General features: G+C 36.4%; 2 protein-coding genes across 3 annotated transcripts in view; one reads left to right on the forward strand and one right to left on the reverse strand.

Moving 5' to 3' along the window:
* The window catches only part of RECQL (RecQ like helicase), a 57,386-nt gene extending 50,738 nt beyond the window's left edge, over positions 1–6,648 (reverse strand). Inside the window, exon 1 of the mRNA XM_006933559.4 lies at positions 6,500–6,648. The gene's annotated coding sequence lies outside the window, so the exon portion shown is untranslated. The remainder of the gene's footprint in view (positions 1–6,499) is intronic.
* A 98-nt stretch (positions 6,649–6,746) lies between these two features.
* On the forward strand, positions 6,747–20,670 carry GOLT1B (golgi transport 1B). 2 transcript variants are annotated; one of them, XM_003988485.6, is made up of 5 exons: positions 6,747–6,916; positions 12,901–12,992; positions 14,613–14,791; positions 15,913–15,994; positions 18,207–20,670. In XM_003988485.6, exons 1-5 carry the CDS (start codon positions 6,892–6,894, stop codon positions 18,243–18,245), a joined length of 417 nt encoding a protein of 138 aa, XP_003988534.1. In that variant the 5' UTR covers positions 6,747–6,891; the 3' UTR covers positions 18,246–20,670. The 2 variants fall into 2 exon arrangements, with proteins under 2 accessions (XP_003988534.1, XP_044917464.1); XM_045061529.1 differs by lacking the exon at positions 6,747–6,916 and adding an exon at positions 7,200–7,382.
* The last annotated feature ends 3,270 nt before the right edge of the window (positions 20,671–23,940 follow it).

A 23,940-nucleotide genomic window follows, 5' to 3' on the forward strand; every position in this document is an offset into this window, starting at 1 on the left:
GAGGCTAAACAGTTTTAGCAATAAATTACTGTATGATCTTAGCAAAGTTAAACAACCTGTTCCTCTTCACCTCTTTCCTTATCTGTAAAATTGGGATGGTAAAACCTATCTTATAAATAACAGATTCAAACATCCCAGATTAGGTAAAATCCACCCACATAAACACTCAAATTAATCATTCAACATTTTATGGAATACCTGCTTTACAGTTACAATTTAGGTTCAATCTTAAAAGAGGAACTGGTATTCCACAGAGGGACTAGATTTCAGGAAAAAACATGAAAATATCAGATGTGGGGGAAACACATGGTATGTAATTAAGGAACTTTAAATACCTATGAATGACTAAAACTTAAGACTACATACAGATGAACAAGTAGGAGAGGAGGCTTGAGAGCAGGAATTTCTCACTATATAAACCACTTTCTAACAATATACCTCTGAGCTTCCTTCCATGTTTTGGTTTGAATGCTCTTGGTTTGCAGTCTGTCTTTCTGGTGTGTGCACAATAAACTTTTACTGATTACTACTTCAATAATTCATTGGTTTTACCTCTGGTAATTCTAAACTTTTGACAGTCTGTGGTGTAAAAATGGGATCCAAAAGGGGTGCCTGCGTGGCTCAGTTGGCTGAGTGTCTGACTTCAGCTCAAGTCATGATCTTGCTGTTGCCGAGTTCAAGCCCCACGTCAGGCTCTGTGCTGACAACCCAGAGCCTGGAGCCTGTTCCAGATTCTGATGTCTCCCTCTCTCTCTCTGCCCCTCCCCAACTTGCCCTCTATCTCTCTCTCTCAAAAATAAACATTAAAAAAAATTTTTTTTAAATGGGATCCAAAGAAGACACCCCCCCCAACCTCCCTTCCTCCTTAACTCTGAGGCCCCTATGGTGATGGAACCCACAGAGTCCACTTAATTCACTTTCTCACTGACCCTAGAGTTTGAAGTCAAGTCTCTCTTATATCTGAGCTCTGTTCTCTCCATTTTGAGCTGACTTTAATTTGCATGCCTGTATTTTGTTTGTTGAAGCTTCTAGGTAAATCTTCCTATTCTACTCCAAAGAGAGGAGGGCAGGGAAACACATGGTTCCCTGTGTTTTAGAACAGCTTTTAGAAAGCAGGGCCCCTCATATCTAAGAACTCTTAGGGAATCTAAAGGTAAAGATGTATTCTACCTGGTTGGTCTATGGACCAGGATTTTGTGCCTTTTTGGAAAAATGGGTGAACTTCTAGAATTGTAGCGGCCACTGGAGGGCAACTTTAACTTAGAGAAGTGTGTCTTAAGCTGTGCCTTTGACAAGAGAGGATTTCAAATCTCTCAGAGACAATAGAATGCATTCTCTGATAAGCAGAAACTTCTAAAAGACACAATGACTGCAAAAATAGCTCTAAAAGATCTTTGCATCATGCAAACAAAAAAAAAAGTTACTAGGGGGAAAAAACAACAACTTTGCTATCTGAGCAGGTAACCTCAACTTCCTAGAAAGACAATTTAGATCCAACTGTTCTTTTCTAAACTGGTGAATTTTGCAATATTACGGCTATCAGCTCATGGCTAAACTTTTTTAAACAAAAGCTACAAGATCTGTTTGTCTCTGTATGTTTATGTATGTCTATGTATGCATGTTATAGATGGGTAATATTTTTCTAATTCCAGATGCTATTGCCAGAATATGTAAGGAGCTCTATTTAATTGGCTTAAAGAAAAATAAGCACTTATAAATTAAGTACTCCTGAAACCCTCAGACATATAAAAACAAACCAAAATGTTTTTCAAGTTCACATGACCTGATACAACCTTTGATATGTAAAACCTAGTTTAAGTTTGTTGACTTAAAAAAAGCAAGCATGTCTGGGTGTCTGGGTGGCTTGGTTGGTTGAGTATCTGACTTCAGATCAGGTAATAATCTAGCGTTTCATGAGTTTGAGCCCCATATCAGGCTCGCTGCTGTCAGCTCAGAGCCTGCTTTAGATTCTCTGTTCCCTTCTCCTTGCCCCTCCCCCATTTTCGCTCTCTCAAAAATAAAACAAAAACATTAAAACAAAAGCAAGCATGACTTCAAAATTTGTTGATAAGAAAAATAGTGTGATGGTTAGCTGTTTAATGTCTAATCCAAGAAAAATTGGTAAAAATAAATAATTTAAATAAATGTAAATAAAAAGTTTATAACAAGTTAAACTAAATCATGAATATTTGTTGAGTATCTGAATCATTTGCAAATGAGATAATATACTGAATCATTAAATGCAAAACATAAGTTTATCTTCTTTAAGCTTTTCTTTTTTTTTTTGTACAGTATTGTAGTATTACTAATACTTTATTTAAGGAAACTAACTTTAAACTTTTATTGAAATAAAACTATACATCACTACCAGAAATGAAAACAAAAAAACAAAACAAAAAACTGTCACTTGCTAAAAACAGAAAGTAACCATACCTATGACTGTAATAAACATAAACCAATGATATTTCTACCTGCTACAGTTTGGAGCTTGGTAACTGCTCTTTTTGTTAAAATGAGTAATTAGCCGATATAAGAAAATTACTAAGGACATACAACCTCAACTAATAATTTTTCCCTGAAGCTAATAAGAACTACAGAAAGTTAATAAGAAAGTATAACTATATCATTCAATATACTTTTCATCAAGTCTGAGGGCCAACTAAAACTGACCTGAGCAAATCAGTGTTTTGGAAATGCCATTTAAAGGTTGCTTAAAGTCTGCTCTCTGAATTGGTTCCCATCATGGCAGTCCCTCAGTACTACTACAGTGTCTCAAATCTACCTCAGAGTGAATGGTTTTCATTGTGCATCTCCCTTGCACTACTATGCAAGGCTCTTATTTATGTTTAATTTCTAGTTCCATTTGTATCATCTGCTACAAGATAACCTAAATCTAGTTCATCTTCTAGGAGAACTCTTCCAATAAATTCAAGCTTTGGCAACTCTCCTTTTATTAATGACAAATTGCTTTCTATTGGCACCTGCCAACATTGTTTTACCCTAGCCTCACTTGCTCAGACAGTCTCAAAAGAGTCACTCAGACGTTAGTGGCCTAGGATTCATTAGAACAACCCCAACTTTTGGCTTTTTAATTTTTACAGACAGACAATAGATACTTGGGTCTATTAATAACTATATCCTTTGTCACATTAAAAACTGTATTATAAAAAACATAGATCTCTAAAAGGTTTTTGTAATTGTGTATGTATAAAGTTGCCAGTCCACAATTGCTTAATTCTTGTTTTTTACTAGGAATTAAAGATAAGAGTTAAGAAATCTAATATAATTAAAACTACTAGAAAGAGTAAGATTAAAAGAAAACAACAGTGTATGAAAAGTAGTTAAAGAAAATAGAACATGTTTTTGGACAAGGAAAGATATGAAGAACATGGGTATGTTGTTTTGGTAAAGGAATAAAGGAAGTAATTTTGTCCAAAAGTAAAATGATTATTCCAGAATGAGGAAAAAAAAAAAAAGACGTAACAAAAACTGGATGGATATAAAGTGTAGAAGGTTTATGGAAAAGGGATCTTGAGAAAGGAATTTTTTGTGTGGTCTAGCTAAAATTGAACTGGATTAAAGTTTGTTTTTGCAAAACTGTTCCTACGATAGTGCTTCATCTGCAAAGAGATTCATGGAAAAGACTAAGAAATACAGGTTTCTGTTAACTTTAAGATCATAACACTGAACTGGGTAAGAATTTCTAAAAATCTAATGAAAAACTGATTCATAAAGTTATTAACCCTAAGGTGAAGCAAAGCAAGAATTACAGGAGACTGAATGAACTAATGAAGATGATTATAATTTTTTATGATTTCATTTAAAATATTGCTGGTTCTTCAATGTCCTGCTTTCCAGATTTAAAAAGCTCCATTTTCTCCTCTCTTTTAAGCTATCTATAGCTTACAGTGATTCAGTAAAAACTACTTTTGTAAACAAAGGTTGAAACATTTATCTTTTTCTTTCTACCTGATCCCACCAGAATTTAAAGCCTTTTATTAAATAGTCTTATTTTTCATGACAATATATGTATTTACTTAAGTTCGATCTGATCTCCTTGTAATAGGACACAATTAGACAAGTCCTTAGCTTGGCTGCTTAGCCTGAAGAGCCCCGAAAAGTTCAATCTAAGATTCTATATGAAAAAGTTCCAGCAAAGCAGATTTAAAAGAGCCTATATGGTCAGTCACTATTTTTGCTGCACTTATGTGAATAGTCAGGCCAAATTTATTGAAACTAGACTCAATTTGCAAACAAATTAGCCTAACTGTAGTTACCCTAATAGAAATGGGATGACAGAAACATCATGATTATGTTTTGGTAATACATCTAGTGCTATTAATTTTCCTTAAGGTTTTATTTTCTACTTATAAACTGAACTGGATCCTGAATTCTAGTTTCCTCCAATATCTGGCTAGAACTCTCCAAACTAACATTTCCAATTTCCTCCCATTCTTGTAACTTGGAATCACTGTGAAAATAAAACTGCCCTTTTCTCAAAGCCATGCAAACTAAAGCTGAACAACCTGATGTAAACTTCAGAGAAACCACCAAAGCAGCTCATGTGAGGAGGACAACGTGCCTGTTGCTATGTGGTCACTCAGCAAGATCACCAGTGACATTCAAACTGCAAACCAGGAAAATCTGTCAGATTGTTACTCTTGCCTTCATCCATCTAAAGATAATTTGAACCCAACATCTAGAAATTTTCTCAACTGGTTTCTCTCCAAACTCAGACACTGAATTTATAATCTTCTTAAAATATTAGCTTTTATTTTTCTTTTGCTTCCACAGAAATGCCTCTCTTTAAATTACTTGATTGCTCACACCATAGAGGCTTAATTTAGGTGGAAGTTCACCTGCAACACAGCCACTTAAAACATCTTCACCTTCATCCAGTCCTGAGTCATCACAAAGATGTGACTGTTAATATATCATATTATGCTTATGTAAATACCTATAAAAAACTGAAATCCATTTGATTTATTTACTTGGTTAAATCTTGGCACCTGGGAATCTGCTCTGGGAAATTTTCAATCTTTGGCTATTGTTCTCCTTAAATCACCTTTAATGCGCTGCATACTCTCCAAGGTTTTAAATGCCTGTCAGCAGCCACTCACAGACCAAATGGTATCCATCAGGATCAGACAACTGTATGAAATCAACAATAACCACATAAATGATGAAGATGGTGACCACGTGGCCCTTAGCCTAATAATCCAACTAATGACAACAGCAAAAATGTGATTCTTGGGGCGCCAGGGTGGCTCAGTAGGTTAAGCGTCTGACTTCAGCTCAGGTCATGGTCTCGCGGTTCGTGAGTTCAAGCCCCCCGTTGGGCTCTGTGCTGACAGCTCAGAGCCCGGAGCCTGTTTCAGATTCTGTCTCTCTCTCTCTCTCTCTGACCCTCCCCCGTTCATGCTCTGTCTCTCTCTGTCTCAAAAATAAATAAACGTTAAAAAAAATTTTTTTTTAAATAAAAAAAATAAAAATGTGATTCTTCAGCCTGAGTACTTCAATGGTAGAACCTGAAAATAACACTATACTGGTTGATCATACTCTCACCCTGCTGAGAGAACCAAAAGGGGGAAAATGTTAAAATCAAAAACAAACGGAGAAGAGCCTTGAAAATTCCTCAAAGGGACAAAACCAGTTTAGTCAAACAAAGCTCAATTGACCTTACGTTGTTGTAAGACTAACTTGACCTAGGTCATTTCCTTTTTATGCCTCCGGAAATCATAAACAAAACTTGAAACGTTTCCCAAGGCTGATATGAGATAACCACTAACCAATTCCCTACCTTAAGAAAATGTTAATATTCGAATCACTGCGAGGAATAAAGTCACTGACTTCTTACTACATAAGCCGCTTTATAACAATATACCCAAGAGCCTCATTCCCTTTTTGGCTTGAGTGCTCCTGGTTCCCTAGCTGTCTCTTTGGTGGGTGCACCACAAACTTTAATTACTACTTCAGTGATTCATTAGTTTTACTCCCGCTATTTCTTAACTTTTAACAGCACCCACAGCAAATATTTCACGGGGTCACAGCCAGTCATTGATACTGGAGTAACCGTCACTACGGTACCACAGGCTAATTCATCAGGCTCCCCAGCACCTGCTTTTTAAAGACAACATTAATTTAATAATACCCTCCACTTGGCCTATGCGTCCACCGTGCTGTTCACCAATAAATGGTGGTTGTCAATAAACAGACTTTGGTAACCAAGCTTCCTGCATGGGAAAGGCTAAAGATAAAAAGAGAGGAGCAGAAAGTTCAAGGTGCCCCTAAAGGCCCGAACTCCATTAGAGACGGGCGACGATTAACGCCGGTTTCTCTCCTGCCAATATATTGGTGAAAAGAAGTGATCCGCGATAGACCGGCCTCGCCCTCAGGAAGGAAAAAGAAAGGTTAGCCCATTCAAAGCAGAGTTACCCCCAGATCCCCACCCTCCACACTCCACCCCTACCCCACCTCACCCGCTTCCTCGGTCTCCCACCTCAAAGCGCCCAGCTCAGGACCACTAGGTACTGCTTTCAGCCACTCTCCAATGAAAACTTCCCGCCACCAAGCTTTCCTTTTTCTCTAGCTGGGAGCATCCGCCCTTCCGGTTAGGTCTCCTCAACCAATTGCAAGTAACACTCTTCTCTAATTGGTGAAGGGGTGTGGCCACCATTTGCGTCACCGAACAAGACTAAGGATGATTGGTCTATATTGGGAGCGGATTTCGCCAATGGGAAGCTGTCTTGAGGCTAGGGTAGGGGTGGCTGCGTGTTTCCGGAAGACGTGGCGGCTCTCCCCTGGGTTGTTTCCCGGCTTCTTTTCTCCCCACTTTGCTTAACGCCCTGGGCGCCTGGAGGTGCAGTAGCCGTTCCCCTCACCGCTGCAGCCATGATCTCCTTAACGGACACCCAGAGTAAGCACTCGCCCCGGTATCCCCGCCTGGAGCCTCACACACCCGTTGCTCGAGCTCGTTTCGCTCGCCCGCCCCTCTGCCCGGGTCAATGAATGAAGCTCGGTGTTGGGGGCGGCGGCCTGCGGGACTGAGCGAGGGATGCAGGACTGGGAGGGCTGCCTTGAGGGGTCGGGGGCTGGACTTGCAGTGGCAGACCTGGTCTGGGAGGCGGGTCGGCGGGGTCTAGGGAAAAGTCCGATCTGGAGTGGGGGGAAGCCTTTGCTGAGCGTCTGTCTTGCACCAGGGTCTCGCCGCTCTCACCCCCAGTGAGATGGACGCTTTGTTCCTGCAGATGGCCACAAGAGAAAGTTTGATGCGCGGTACCCGCGGTTCATCCTTGGGGACGTTTCTGCACGTGACAAACTTGGGGTCCTCTACAAGTTACTGGCCGGTTGTTTGGGAGGCGGTATTTTAGATGTCACCTATTGTAGGTGTTTGGGTTTTTAAAAAATATGCTTACACTTAAATATTTTGAGTATTTCGCCTTTTGCCACCTCTGGAAACCTTCCAAAAATTCCTTGAAACGACTTCACTTTTCTACCACCTAATGTTTCCGCAGTAGTAAAAAGCCACTTTGTGTTCAGTTAAACGATTTCTTTCCTTAATGTTGTATATTGTGCTTTGTGGTTTGTTTTATTATTTTAGCATTTCTTTCTGCCTACCACAGAGTTCTCCAGGCTTATTTTATATCTAAGGTTAGCATTGCTATCTGTTACCATTTCTTTCATTATAACACTTCTACTTTTCTCACGCTTTTGTCAATCTTAATAGTTTTTGTATTTACATATCTGCCCAACAATGGGTCCTATCTTTTTTTTTTTTTTTAATTTTTATTTTTCAACGTTTATTTATTTTTGGGACAGAGAGAGATAGAGCATGAACGGGGGAGGAGCAGAGAGAGAGGGAGACACAGAATCGGAAACAGGCTCCAGGCTCTGAGCCATCAGCCCAGAGCCCGACGCGGGGCTCGAACTCCCGGACCGCGAGATCGTGACCTGGCTGAAGTGCGGACGCTTAACCGACTCCGCCACCCAGGCGCCCGGGTCCTATCTTTTAATGGTCATGATAGTCTTTTTGTCTCACCTTGCTTTATCTGTCATGATTTTTTTCTTAATTATGCTTAACTTACTTTGATTTTCAAGATTTTAAAATCTAAACTGTCTATTGAAAATAGAGTTTCATTTAAAATGCTCTATATTAAAGTGGAGTCTTAAAGTTTGGATTCAAGTCATGGCTGAGTTGAACTTGACAGAGCTTCTGTTGTGTCCTATATACACTACCACCCCAATCAGATGCTTTTCCTTCCAGTGGTTGGATGGGTCTACACCTTCGTGCCACCTGCACTGACCCCTTTTGGTCTGTTGGCCTGCTCTGATCAGAAAACATAAAGTCCTTTTTTGTTTCTTTTTTTCCTTTTTTCTTTTCTTTCTCTTTTTCTCCTTTCCCCCCCCCCCTTACTGTTATAATAGAAACTAGCAATTGTATAAAGGCATCTTCTTTTATTTTATCAAGTGCTTTCATGTAAATCATTACACTGAATTTTTATTAGAGCCCTATAAGGCAGGGAGAGGTATATCTCTTCTATAAATTAAAAGAGGCTCAAAAGAAATTCAATGTGTGGTCATAAGGAAAGTGACAGAAGCAAGGCTTGATCCCAGGTCTCCTGGCTCAGAAAACTTTGTGTTCACTGGACCATACTAGCATCTAAGAAGACTTGACATAAATCTTATTTGAGACCTATCTTAGAATGATGTAATTCTTTCATAGCAAGAATAGTTGCAACAGTAGATATTTATCCTACACAATTATGCATTGATTTTTTTTTTTTTTTGAGAGAGATTGTGTAGGATAGTCAGATCCTATTCTGTTTGTGATGCAGTGTTCTGTTCCTCTTGACTGAGACCCAAAATTAAAATTAGGTTGTTACATGGGGCGCCTGGGTGGCACAGTCGGTTAAGCGTCCAACTTCAGCCAGGTCACGATCTCGCGGTCCGTGAGTTCGAGCCCCACGTCAGGCTCTGGGCTGATGGCTCGGAGCCTGGAGCCTGTTTCCGATTCTGTGTCTCCCTCTGTCTCTGCCCCTCCCCCGTTCATGCTCTGTCTCTCTCTGTCCCAAAAATAAATAAACGTTGAAAAAAAATAAATAAAAAAAAAAATTAGGTTGTTACAGGAAATTAGGAGAATTGTATACCTAAATTGCTGAAATTTATTTCTAATTCTACTAATTAGAAGTACTTAATCTCTACACAGTTATTCTAACTATAAAGTATTATTTTTTTATCTGAGTCTGATTATTACACAGATTAAAACTATGAACTATTATCCTTTGCACAGAGATTCTCTTCTGTTGAAGACTTCTTATAGGGACAGGTGCCTGATTTACATTCTTCCAAAATCCAGAACCAGGGGATTGAGTTGGAATGTGGGCAGAATAGGTAGGGAGTGTTCCCCCTTATTAAATTGATGAGAAAGGTTAAATTATACTCTTTGATGTTCATTTGCCATATGTTTTAGTTAGGACAGTGGATTGGAACACAAAATGGTTAGTGAACCAAAAGCTCTTGGATTTCAAATGGTGTTTGTGTGTGTGTGTTTAACTGCAGAAATTGGCCATCATTCAAGTGATTTGCCGAGATTATTCTGGAATCCTGATTCTGGGAGAGGGTGACAGAGCACAGAACAGAATCAATAGCAATTCATGATTGTTTTAAGGGATTCTATAATAGCACTCTCCCCACCCCCTCCATAAAAACACAAGATTTATTGAGGGGATGGAGTAGGGTATTTCCCATGCTGCCTGTAAATCTTTACATCATTATGTCACTTTGTCTGAAATTCTACCGTAATATTCAGTTGAGTGGTTCAATTAGCTGATATTCAGTCGAGTTCTTTATAATGAAATTTTCTGTTTTTTAAAAGGCATAGGAAGAAAGAGAAAGCTAATATTAAAATTTTTAAATAAGATACCAAAATGTTAGTGATTGCTATTGGATTAAGCGTATCTTTCCTTATAAAGTTTCCACAATAAGTTCTCTTTTTATTTTAGACAAATTTCATTAAGTTGTTTTTATTAGATTGTTCTTTAAAAAAAAAAAAAACACACACATGGGCAAGAGGAATGCAGATTTGATAGCTGCAAGAGAGGAAGGTAAATTTGTTTTTCTGGGTATGATCCTGGTGATGAGCAGGCAACTCCATGTAGGGCTTTACTAACCAGAGGGCTTATGAATGCATAAGCCTAGGGAAGATGGGAATTCGGGAGATGAGAAAAGGGCACAGTGAGGCCAGTTAGAGACTTTTGGCCTATTCAGGTCCGGAAATAACTTGGCAACATGATGCCAGTACCAGTTTGGGCAAATATGTCACAGGCAACTGTCTCCTCCTGGACTACACTGGATGAAATAGTTTTGGTTCCCCTGTTATAGTTTTTAAGCTGTGGAGTCCAGAAACAGGGTTTGAATTCTAGCCTGACTCCACGCAACCATCACTCTTCCTACCCAGCTGTCCCCCCACCTCCAAGGCACCACATACATACATTTGCTGATTCTATGAACAGATGAGTTCCTAATCTGTGATACATGGGGCGGGTGCTACTTTTCACCTCACATTTTTGTTAAAAGAATTACAACATATTTGTATAAACACTTCAGTGAATATGAAACCATATCCAGATATTATCTTTTTTCACAGCAGTCAATTTTTAATACTTCTACTAACACCTACTTAGTTGTGTTAGGTAACCAACTAATCCTATTAAACTTGTCACCTAGAGATGCTTCTCCCAGAAGCTCAGTATGCTCCAGTGCCCTTGAATTTCATTTAATCAAACATATTTAACCTAAAAAAAAGGTAAGAAAATCCTGTAGGAAGGGGTATGATGTAATAGGTAAGGACAGGGACTGAGTCCAAATGGTTAGCCAGAAGTGTGACTCCAGGTATATTAAGTCATCTCTCTAAACTCCTCTTACTTGATCTCTAAAATGATGTAATGATACCTACCTTGCAGTAGTATTGGAAGGATTAAGTTATGTAAGGCATGCAAAGCACCTCCTAATGGCTAATTCATGGTAAATTCTCAGTACATAGTAGGTGTATTTCTATATAATTCCTTTCTGCTGAACAAACCTCTCAAAATTTTTATGTAATCATTAGGACAATTTATGAAAAGTTGGAAGTTAGTCATACTCAAGTAACTCAGCTGTCGATGACTAAATCCTAACTACTAAATAGTTATACAATGGAATTTTACTTTTTCTTTTGTCCCATGTTTTCCTCTAGGAAATTATGTCTGACAGCTAAACAGTAATTTTGTTGAATTCTCTTAAGGGATTTAAGCACGAAAGCATTAGCTTCACATTTTCATAGGATTTTGTGTCTGTGGAATAAATTTATCAGTATATTTATAGACTAGTACCTGAATTCTTTTAGGCTAACTTTGGAAGAAAAGGTAGCTGGAATGGAAGGCAGTAGATAACTGCAAATTGAGTACATGGGGGATATAGAAAAGGTATATGATAGAAGTATTCAACTCATCAGAACATTTTACAAGTCTTAAATTTTTTTTTAAGTGGCTGTGACCTAGATTTGGGCTTTCTGGAGCCACAGCCAAAAAGTTAAGTAACAGATCAGAAATCATTAATGGTGTATTTAAAATTGAGTTTCCAGGGGTGCGTGGGGGGCTCAGTCAATTAAGCATCCTACTTCCGCTCAAGTCATGATCTCTCAGTTCATGAGTTCCAGCCTCTCATAGGGCTCTGTGCTGACAGCTCGGAGCCTGCAGTCTGCTTCAGATTCTGTGTCTCTCTCTCTCTGCCTCTCTCCCACTCGTGCTCTGTCTCTCTCTCTCTGTCTCTCAAAAATAAATAAACATTAAAAAACTAAAATAAAATAAAATTGAGTTTCCAAAAATATGGTAGTTTTTGCTCTGATTGATTATTTCAAGCAGATAGTAAGCGTCTAGGTAAAATAAGGATTGGTGAGTATTTCCTGACAGCGAAACTAAAATGATCAAGGTGACTTAGTGGCTTATGCTTTTAGCATTAACAGAAAAGGACAACTGTAATCTTAGAAAGTTAGGAATCTTCAGACTGAAAAGAGAAGACCAAGAGAATGTGAAGGTAATAAAATTATTAGTTTTATATACAGGATGAACATAAACTTCAGTGCTTATGCTTCATTCACCATCAGATAGTACCTAGAAGAGATACAGGCATTTCGGAGTCTTTGAATAAAAAGAGTAAAACTCCAGAATATTAATATTAAGTACAACTGTGTTCTTTGAAACTCTGGAGTGCTGCTTTTAGGACTCGTACACTAAACATGTGATTGGATTCATGGTTTAGGTAATTCATGGTTTAGAAGATAAACCCATACCATCAAGAAGTTAAAAGTGATACATAACCTTCTGAAAATTAACTTTTGAGGAGATGGCAATGTGATTCTCAAAATACTGTTGTGAGAAGTGTATCATGGAGTGAAGTATACCGTGCAGACCCACTGTAACATTTCCACTGGGTTAAAGAAGGAGTTAGATGAAAAGAAGGAAGAAGTAACTGGAGATATTGTGCATATAAATAATGTCATAGAATATGAAAGAGATAAATAGTAAAAGTAAACTCATACATTTATGCCTGGTGCCAGAGGAGTTCTTGGGAGGGAAAAAATTTACAACCCAAGATTTAGAATCCTGATTATCTTTCTCTGTTATGCCTATGTTTATGAGAAGTGCTGTCTCTCATAAATTCATATTTTATATGTTGAGGTTATTTGCTGATGTTACTTTGTTATAGACCTTAATGAATGTCATAAAGTTAACCTGCAATGTTAGGAACCTATTTTCTTATATCATCCAAAAGAAAAACTGAGAAACTTTCTTACTTAGTTTATAGGGATCTTAATGTAACTTTAATTTTTCTCTACCCTTAACTATATAATTTATATTGCAGAAATTGGAATGGGATTAACAGGATTTGGAGTGTTTTTCCTGTTCTTTGGAATGATTCTCTTTTTTGACAAAGCACTACTGGCTATTGGAAATGTGAGTTTTTCAATATATATTTTAACTAAATTCGTAAGGAAATTTTAACTGCAAATGAATTATTGCCTGCTGTTAGGTTGGGGGGAAACAATTCCCTATTATTCATGTAAAGATTCCTGTTAGCTTCTCTGTTTCCATCAGAAATAAAACCTGTTTTCTGTTTAAATAAAAGGTAAACACTTAAAGAAGTTTTTGAATAACTACTCTGTTAAGTGTTTGATGTGTGATATACAATAGATTAAATCAAGGCTGCCTCTAAATAGGAGTTCAAAATAAATGACTTGGTAGCCCCCATGTCTTGGTAAATTTATAAATATGTTTAACTTAAAACATATGACTTTAGACATTTGGTTCAGTAGCATGAAATAGGTTTTTAAAAGCCATTTAAACCTCTTAATATATCTGTATATTAAGAGTTGACTTCCTAAGAAACGTGCATATTGTTTATTTGGACTGTACTTTGTTGTCCATGTGTGGAGGTTGTGCAAGAGTGAAATATCTTAGAAGTGTGTATTACTCTTGGGCTTGTAATTGGAAATTGGAAGATGTAAAGGGTAACAAAATTGTTCAAAATCGATAGGTTAATTAATAACATATAAGTAGCATTGGTATCTGAGAATACGAAGCTTAACCATTAGGTTCAATCAATATTTGTATGAAAATTTTTCATTAAACACAGTTATGGAATGGGGCACCTAGGAGGCTCAGTCGGTTAAGCCTTCAACTCTTGATTTCTGCTGAGGTCATGAACTCAAGGTTTGAGGGACTGGAAACCACCATCACCATCACCCTGTGGACGCTGAGCCATTCAGCCTGCTTAGTATTCTTTCTCTCCCTCTCACCCTCCCCTAATTATGTGTATGTGTGCACACGTGCGTGCACGCTCGCTCTCTCTCTCTCAAAAAAAAATAATAAGTAAATAAAAATTAAATAAAAATGTTTCATCCCATTAAAAAAAAAAAAGATAGGAAGGAAGGCAAGTATTGGGAATAAAGCCTGGGAAAAAATAAGCTTTTACTAGATCACCATTTCTTGTTCACTATCTGAAAACATACAAAATATATATTTGAGAACGTGGCTTTATTTTTATTTCTCTGCCACCAGATATTCTGGAATTAGTAATACTAATTCCTCTTCCTGGCTTTTCATGGTTTCTTCCATCATCTTGGCCATGTCAGTACTTCTCCCACCCACAGAACACCTCTAGCCTAGGGTGAAGTGTGCAAAACCAGGAATACCTTCGGGTGACATATTTATGGGCAGCCTTCTTTTTTTGCCCTCCCTCTCATCTGCTTAGCCAAGCCCTCTCCATCTAGTTTACCTGGGAAAACCACTGCATGTGCACACGCCCTTCGGTAACATCTAATCTTTAGTTCTCTTTTTCTGCATTTAATCAAGATAGAAGAGGACTGAGAAGACTGGACTACAACTACAACATTAGCATGCTTAGCACACTCCTTGGTTCTGCCTCTTCGTGTGCACTGTAGTTTTCTCCAGCCAGTTGCCCACACTAAGAGCCAGATGTATTTCTTTTTATTATATTTAGCTCTGACCTTGCTTTTCAAATTTATGCAGTGTGTGTAACTGCTTTTCCTATCTTGCATTTTCTTTCTCTCCTAGGTTTTATTTGTGGCTGGCTTGGCTTTTGTAATTGGTTTAGAAAGAACATTCAGATTCTTCTTCCAAAAACATAAAATGAAAGCGACAGGATTTTTCCTGGGTGGAGTATTTGTAGTCCTTATTGGTTGGCCTTTGATAGGCATGATCTTTGAAATTTATGGATTCTTTCTATTGTTCAGGTAAGGCAATTTTTTTATTTTACCTTTTCTCTTTCAATGAACCAGTACCTCAAATAATTATTACAAAAGCCCAGATATTTGCATCAGCATGAATACAAAGACCATAATTTTCTCAAATGGATTTTTGTTTACATTGAATCTTTTATTACAGCTTTAGATAATTCAGTCAACTATAAAAGTGTTTATCAAATGTATAAATAGTATACATTATCTTGTATTTTCAATGCAATAAAATTCATTTTATTGGGATTTTAAGGCACTGTCTTTTCTATTAAGGCACTGTGTCTGCTATTTTTATCAACTAAACAGTGATACATACATACAGCATTTTAATACATAGAACCTAATACTGCATAGTTACTGCCACTTGATGACAATTCTTTTAGTACATACTCATATTAGAAAATTTTGTGCTAAATGAACTATGTTAGATTTTGATCAGTTAACATTTTACAAATGCTAGTTACTAAGTGAATAAATAATAGCATGCAATGTGAGAAAATACCTTTATATAAGGTAAGTTTATTTATTCAGGAAATGTATATCCTTTGTCTTCTATCTGCCAAATACCATATTCTTCATGGGAAGACATGAAAATGAATTAAGTGTCAAATCCGCCTTAGAAAATCTCTCATTTCTGATATGGGCACTAGACTATAAATATCCAATAGTAGGGGAGGCTGGGTGGCTCAGTCAGTTAAGCATCTGACTTCAGTTCAGGTGATGATCTCATGTTTCATGGATTCGAGCCCCGCATCAGGCTCTGCACTGCTACAGAGCCTACTTAGGATTCTCACTTTCTCCTCTCTCTCTGCCCCTCTCCTGCTTGCACTTTCTGTCTCAAGATGAATAAATAACTTAAAAAAAAAAAGAATATGGTAGTAGTAATAATAGTAGTAATGCTGTTACAAATGTATAAGCAAAATACTGTATGAGCATAATTAAGAAAGATCAAATCCAGGGAGAGGAAAGAAACATTACCACTAAAGGTAACATTTGAAATTTGAAGTCGCCAAAACATTTAAAATTTTAATAGGATCCTTTCTTTTTACTTGGTTAGCAATTGATTTTGATAATAAAGAATATGTAAGTTCTGAGAACCTTTTTTTCCTTCTTCCTAGGGGCTTCTTTCCTGTGGTCATTGGCTTTATTAGAAGAGTACCAGTCCTTGGCTCCCTCTTGAATTTACCTGGAATTAGATCAGTAAGTAATCATGTATTAGAAATAAAATTTTTAAACCTACAAAATAAATACTGTGATGTTCTTTACTTCTAGAAATACAAGTAATTGATGTTTTTATTATGATATAAATTGTTACATTGCCATAGATTACCATGAATGCCAGAGAAAATAATCATTGCTGACCTTATAAAACCTGGAATTTTGTTTCACTATATCCATTTAATATTCTTGTTTTATTTATTTATTTTTTTTTTATTTATTTATTTTTTTTTTTAAAGTGTGTATCCTGCTGTTGTTGGGTGGAATCTTCTTTAGATATATCTGTTAGGTCTAATTGGTTTGCAGCGTCCGATATATTTTTTTTTTTTAATTTTTTTTTTTTAACGTTTATTTATTTTTGAGACAGAGAGAGACAGAGCATGAATGGGGGAGGGTCAGAGAGAGGGAGACACAGAATCCGAAACAGGCTCCAGGCTCTGAGCTGTCAGCACAGAGCCTGACGCGGGGCTCGAACCCCCAGACCGCGAGATCATGACCTGAGCTGAAGTCGGCTGCTTAACCGACTGAGCCACCCAGGCGCCCCTATTTTTTTTTTTTTTAATGTAACTCAAATTTATATGCTGCCTTTCTCTTTGAAAGTTCTGGTACTTTTTAATTAACTTTTATATGATCTCTAATTTTAGAAGCCATTATATAAAAAGGACATCATTATTTCTAGTAAATATTATTTTATTTCTTAGTATCACCAATAGCATGCATTAAGACAATTAAATCAAGCACTAATTATACTGGAAGTTAGATGATAAAATGCTGTTCCCAACTCTGTTCCACAGTTTGAATGATCTCATCAAATCTGTTCCTCCAAGATGGGCCATCAACATCCTAAAGTTGTTTACAGACATTTGTAGATGTTACTAACAAAGTCCATAGCATTTACTGGATTCTCAGAGAGCTAAAGGATGGCTCACCCACAGAAGAATAGGTACCACTGTAAGACAAAAATCTCATTTTCAGCCTCAAGTCGATTTTAGAGTCAGAATATTACAGCCCAGACAACCTTGATGTTTGAAGTTACTTTTGGAGAGAGAATGTTGTGCTTTCTCTACACATAAATTTAACTGAAAATCCTAATGAATCCATGGTACTTTCAAAGCAACATTTAGTTTTAGTGCACCCATTACCTATTTATAATAATATAAAAGGTTGGAATATGTATATTCTGATTTCATTTGCATTAATCTCCAAACTCATACTGTAGTAAATGTTGTTTTTACTTAGAATGGCTTTTGAATTTACTGAAACTTCTAGTTATGCAGTTGTAATCATTATTCATGTCCTTAATTTAAGGATCCTTCATTGTTTGCATAAATAAACACCCAATGCTGTCAGTTATGTTTCCTATCATTATTACTTTCTTATAATAAATTCTTAAGTAAAAGTGTGAATAGTGAAATGAAAAGAAGGGTTAAATGATTGCTAGAGTTTGATAGTATTGTGACCACTTGGGTTACACAACTTTTAATATATCCACTAATTATTTTGTTTCAATATTTGCATCACCATCTGGAATGCTGAAGAAGGCCCAATTGCTTTATATTTGGGGTGGAGTAGCCAAAGTAAATAACCACTTAACATTAACGTGTGTTAAAATTTATATTCTGTAATTATTAATTTGTACTTGCCTCATTACATCTATTTTTAATGTCATTGCCACTTTCAGTCTGAAGTCCAGAATACACATTTAAAGTATTTTTAGTCAATAGCTGTTGTTAATTGTTGAACTTAATGGAGTTAAATCTGTTTGTTCAAAGACTACATAGGCCCAGAAGAGATCCACAGTAATGGTCAGTGGAAATATCTTATTGGGTTCATTAATGCATGAATGGCGGACATTTCAGCTTTTTATTTTTTTATTGTTTTGTTAAGCTAACAGTGTTACCTTCATTTTATCCAGTTTTTTTATTCATTGTGTTGCATTTCTTGTGTTGCACCCTTAAAGTCATATGCATAACATGTCATGCAAAAACAACCTTAGAAAAGAAAAATTTTTATACACATTTACATGTCAGAAGATTGTGGTGAGTAGTACTGGATTAACCATTGTCAGTCACACCTTAAATTGCCACGAATCTTACGAAGTTGGGTTTTTTAAATCAACATATAAAATGTTGATATAATGCTTTTGTAATGCTCTGGGCTTTCTTTTAATTATCTGTTTTTCTTCTCCTTGCAGTTTGTAGATAAAGTTGGAGAAAGCAACAATATGGTATAACAACAAGTGAATTGAAGACTCATTTAAAATATTGTATTATTTATAAAATCCTTTGAAGAATATTCAGCACAAAATTAAATTACATGAAATAGCTTGTAATGTTCTTTACAGAAGTTTAAAACGCATAGTCTACAAAGTACCAATAGCAGTTAACAAAGAAGCAGTGAGAACAGGCTTCTAATCAAGTGATCTGAGAAGTCAGCAAGCAAACTAAAGGAGATGAACTCTAGGTTACAGTACTTATTGAAACTCTTGAAGGCGATTTTTATTGTTTATCCACAATGTGCAAAGCACAGCCATCCTTGGAGAACTGTGGTGCCTGTTTCTTTCCTTTTTATTTTGAAGGTGCAGGAGCACGCATAGACATTTGCTTTTTAGAAATATCCACTGGAATGGCAAAAATATTTCCAGTTGCACTGTGTCTCTGAAAGTGATGCATGAGTTAGATTGGATTATGTCATTTTAATGTATTAAAACCAAGGAAAACCCAGTTTTGATGTATGAATCACTTTTTTTTTGTAAACATATGGCTAAAATAAAACATTTGTGGTTCTTCTGATTCTTAATATTTTAGAGCCAGATGAAAACTGAACTAGATATTCACTGTTGGAATACGCAAAGGTCATTTATTCTTTATAACTGAACACTCCAGAACTACTCATAAGTCTTGAGAGTCTAACTTGGTTATCTATATCCTACATTACATGTAAGCATCTAACAAAAAGCATTCTTAACCATAAAGTAGTCTGTTACATTGAATAGTCTTTTATTTAAGATACTAAATGATGCAAACCAAATGGATTTTTCCATGTCATGGTGTAGTTTTCCTTTCTTTTTTGTTTTTGTTTTTGTTTTTGATTTTAGCAGTGGTTTTACTGTTTTGCTTTTCATAAATAACTATTGGTAATGTTTACTTTAAGATGTAATATGTTAAAAGGTTAAACTTACAGGTATTTGTTAAGGGCTTTTCATGTAAAATTGAGTTTTCCTTTACTTTTAGCTTTTTCATAACATAAACATCAATACGCATGATGAATGCTTCATAAGATGCTTTGTCTTGAGTTCATGGAGAAAATACCAGAATTCACATGCTAAAGTTAGTTTACTGTAATTAAATGGGCTATAGTTTCTTAAAAACATGACACTAAAAAAATATGTTGTTTTTCCTACTATTGATGCTTGACTGGCAGTAAGAAACAGTGGTTGTTTCTTGGTAGTTTTCCAAGTTGACAGCTTTTCTGGTAGATGTAAGAACACATTTCAACAGCCACAGTACTATTTGTTATACCACTAATGATTGCATTATTTACCTTTTTTTTTTTAACAGTTGCAAAGCTTTTTAATGCACAAAATCATAATTGAAATTTGTGATTTTTATTTAGAAACATGTCTACAAAATATATCATAGCTTATATTATTTTTAGTTAAATCTCAATACACAGGGAACTCCCATTCTTGCTTGTCGAAAGAAGGAAAGACTTGGTATGTAGTTTAATGGTTCAGTCTTGTGGATTACTGCCTTTTGGTACTGGCATTTGACTTATGACATAATCTGTGAAACTAGATGATATTGACAAAATGAGACTCCTACCTCAATAGTTCATGGAATAATAAGAGACCTAGTGTTGTGTCTAATGTTCTTCAAAAAAGTAATATCCTCATTTGGGAGAGTGTCAAATATATACATATTTTGGGGATCGACTTATACAAGTTGCCCTGTAGGACTCTTCTACATATTTTTGACTGATCCATATTATTTTCAGTGGCTAGATAATTCTACCTTTTTAGAACAAGAACAGTATCTGTTAATGTAAGGAACATGTGTATTATTTAACTCCTTTGTAGACATGAATTTCTATCAAAATGTTCTTTGCACTGTAACAGATAACTTTTTCAAAATCTTATTTCAGAAGCATTATTAGAAGTTGTGTAAAGGATTTGATAATTTCCCAGTCCTTAGTAAGATTGAGAGGCTGGAGCAGTTTTCAGTTTTCAAAGAGTCCACAGTTAATCTCAAATGTGAGTTTGGGACTGCTCGGCAGCACTGTATATTTCTTATATATAACCACTGATGAGGCTCTATTTTTAAACATATTAGTCTTCTGACAGAAAGCACTGTACATTGTATTGTTTCTTCCTTTCCAAAATTAGCCTTCTGTCTTTGTGACAAAAATGTACTTTGATCATTGCTATAAAGATGGAGGAGAAGGTCTAATACTACTTAGCCTTAAGTGTATCTGGCATTGTTCAAATGTATTTTCTGTAACAGAAACATACTTGCAATGTTTTTCTTTTCCCCTTATAAATTGTAATTCCTGGAATACTGCTGCTTTAAAAAGTCTCACAGTCAGATTATATGATCTAACAATTGAATATTGTAAATACACTTGTCTTACCTCTCAATAAAAGGGTACTTTTCTATTAATTGGTGGTTGTCTTAGCTCCGGCTGCTATAACAAAATTCTGTAGACTGGGTAGTGTAAACAGACATTTGTTTCTCACAGTTCTGGATGCTGGGAAGTCCAAAAAGACAGGTGAGGGTAGACTCAGTTAGTGGTAAGGACCACAGCTGCCTTCTTGCTGTGTCCTTGTGTGGCAGACAGCTTTAGTCTCTTCATCTTTTTATAAGGACACTAATCCCATCATGGAGAGCTCATCTTCATGACCTCATCTAAACCTAACTGCTTCCCCCAAAACACAACCTCCAAATACCCTCATATTAAGGGTTAAGGTCTCAACATAATGAATTTGGGGAGGATACATATTCAGTCCTTAAGAGCGGTCAAATAAATCTTTATAATGAAATCCTAAAAAATTAGTTTAGCATTGCACAATAGCTTGCCTCGTTTTTTTTTTAAATTAGCCTTATATGCAGTTTTGTTTTCTATAAAATGGTCATTTCATTTTTCATTTCCAAATTGTTTAGATGTACTCAAATAAACCTTAGGTTAAAAAGTTGGCAGTTAGACACTGGAGAAATGTTTAAATTATTTTTCTCAAAATGGAAAGAATAGTAACAATTCGTAAGTATTTTGTAATGAAACCACTTCTGCGGTGTTTTGATTATAAATTTTGGTAAGACCAAAAATCACTGGCTATGTCTACCATTTAAGGTACCCAATAAGTATTTGTTGAATCCAATAATTGAACGTCAAGTCTTGACTATTGTCCGGCAAACCAGAAGTCTTAAATCTGTTTATCTTTCTAACCTTGTCCTCTGTGCTAAAATGTTCCAACCTCTACCCTTCTGTTACCTGTACCCATGTAGGAGATTGGACACAGAAGTAGGATGCCCCAAACCCAACAACTGGCACACATTTTTTTCTTTTTTAATAGGCTTCACACCCAGCATGGGGCACAACATAGGGCTTAAATTCACTACCATGTGATCAAGACCTGAGCTGAGATCAAGAGTTAGATGCTTAACGGACTGAGTGATCCACCCAGGAGCCTCTGGCACACTCTTCCACAACCTTGTCTTTATTAGCTCTCAAGACCAAATCAAAAGTGCACCTCTGTCATATCTTCTTTGACCCACTATACCGAAACATCTGGTCCATCCTTGTCCTCTCATAGAACTTTCCACTTGTTTTGTATTATTTGGTTATGGAAAAGAGATTCCCAAGGTTCAAAACCTTAAGTGAAAGAAAGACAGTAGACATTGGCCAATGAATAGGGAGTTTTATTTTGGATAGCAGGCCTTTTCTGTGTCCCTGAATCAGAAACTGGTAGCCCTTTGAGAAAGATACTTCTATTTGTGAGACAGCTGACCTACGTGGCAGACTGGCCCTGGCATAGAATAAAGCCAAAGTAGAAGATTGAACCAATGACCTCATTCATATATACCAAAATCCTCTATTCTGTCATCAAAGAAGTAATTTGGATATTTTATTAGTATAATAGCCATATTATCCAAATAACTTTACCCAAAATAGATGTGTTGCCTGTATGAACACAATAATCACTAACCTTGTAAAAATATGATTTAAACAGTGACCATTATTGTATAAATGGCCTGGGCACACTGCAGCTGATTGGAAGAATTCAGGTAGCATCAGTAATACAGGCAAAATGGTCTTCGTTGAATATGTCTTTAAAAAAGGTTTAACCAATGGGTGCCTGGGTGGCTCAGTCAGATGAGCATCCGACTTCAGCTCAGGTTATGATCTCACTGTCTATGAGTTCAAGCCCCACGTCGAGCTCTGTGCTGACAGCTCAGAGCCTGGAGCCTGCTTCAGATTCTGTCTCCCTCTCTCTCTGCCCCTCCCCCGCTCATTCTCTCTCTCTCTCTCTCTCTCTCTCTCTCTCTCTGTCAAAAATAAATAAACATTAAAAAAATTAAAAAAAAAAAGGTTTATCCAAGTTGTCTGGTGCCTGGTCATAATATCAGCAGAACAAAATTGAATGGTTTTATCCCTCAAGTGTTTTTTGATCAAGTAACTTTTCTTAGCCTATCTCTAAGTTTAGATATGTAAAAGTCCTAAAATGTTGTGATTTAACAAAAAATATATTGGGAGGCAATGCCATTTTAGAACAAATGCATTATGCCGCTTTTGATAAGACTACAATATTGATAATATGTCAAAACCATTCTCTTCGTTTGTGCGTATTACACTGAAAATGGCAGCTTTGACGTAAAGCATCTGCTTGTGAATTCATCAGCTAAACCTTTATAAACAAGCCACATCATACATTTTTCCTTCAAATTATAAATTCAAAACATGGTTTTATTGGTGATTCACTTTCCTGTCCCTCTTCCTAAAAATGTTTCTGTGTTTTTGGTAGGGAGAGGGGGAAGAGGCATTTTATTTGTTTGTTGAGTGACCTAACATTTGGGTTTCACTTAGGACTTCATTTGAAACAATATATAATTTTATTTAGTTTATTGCTCATTTTTGGAAGTTGCTACCATCCCTTGAAATTAAATCCTAAAATCTAATATTTAAAGAAATATTATGATTTTTATCCAGTTTGGATGGTAACCTTTTAGTCCTTAGTTTTTAATGTTTTCCTTCTTCTAAGACCTTGGGAAACACTACAGGAGCAGCTTTGTCTCCTTCTTGCTTGACTTATGCTTTAAAGGGAATAAATATTCCTTGAGTTTCTACCTACAGACTACTTTCTATATTCCATTCTCATTTACTAACCTAACCTTATGTTCATGTCTTCACAGCTGGCATGTCTAAATATCAAGTGCCCAAATCCTAATCTCTCTTACACAATCTATTTGCAGATAGAGAGCATCAGCCCCTCAAACTTCAATCCCAAATCAACTGTATCTGTTCTCTCCCTGTACACTCCCTGATATTTCTATTGCTAGCCATTTTTCCCAGCCACACAGACTCACAAAGTTTCATTTTTGTCACTTATATCATCTAAAGCTTTACTACTCAAAATGTCTCAGGATCAGTAGAGTAACATCCATCAGCGTCACCGGGGAGTTTATTAGAAATGAGAATTTCAGACCTCACCCTAGCTGTACTAAATCAGAAACCGCATTTTTACAAGTTTTCCAAGTGATTCATATGCATTTTAGTTCCTGAGGAGCACTACTCTAACTTTTAGAGGAAAGGGATTATCTTGCTTATCTATGGTACCTTAGCATATGGTGGGTACTCAGGTCCCTGTTCAGTATCTGCCTATGTATGTAACTGTTTCGACTGAATATTGATATACTTTGCATCCTTTCCCTCTT

The sequence above is a fragment of the Felis catus genome, chromosome B4, assembly GCF_018350175.1.
Source record: "Felis catus isolate Fca126 chromosome B4, F.catus_Fca126_mat1.0, whole genome shotgun sequence".
NCBI classification, from domain to species: domain Eukaryota; kingdom Metazoa; phylum Chordata; class Mammalia; order Carnivora; family Felidae; genus Felis; species Felis catus.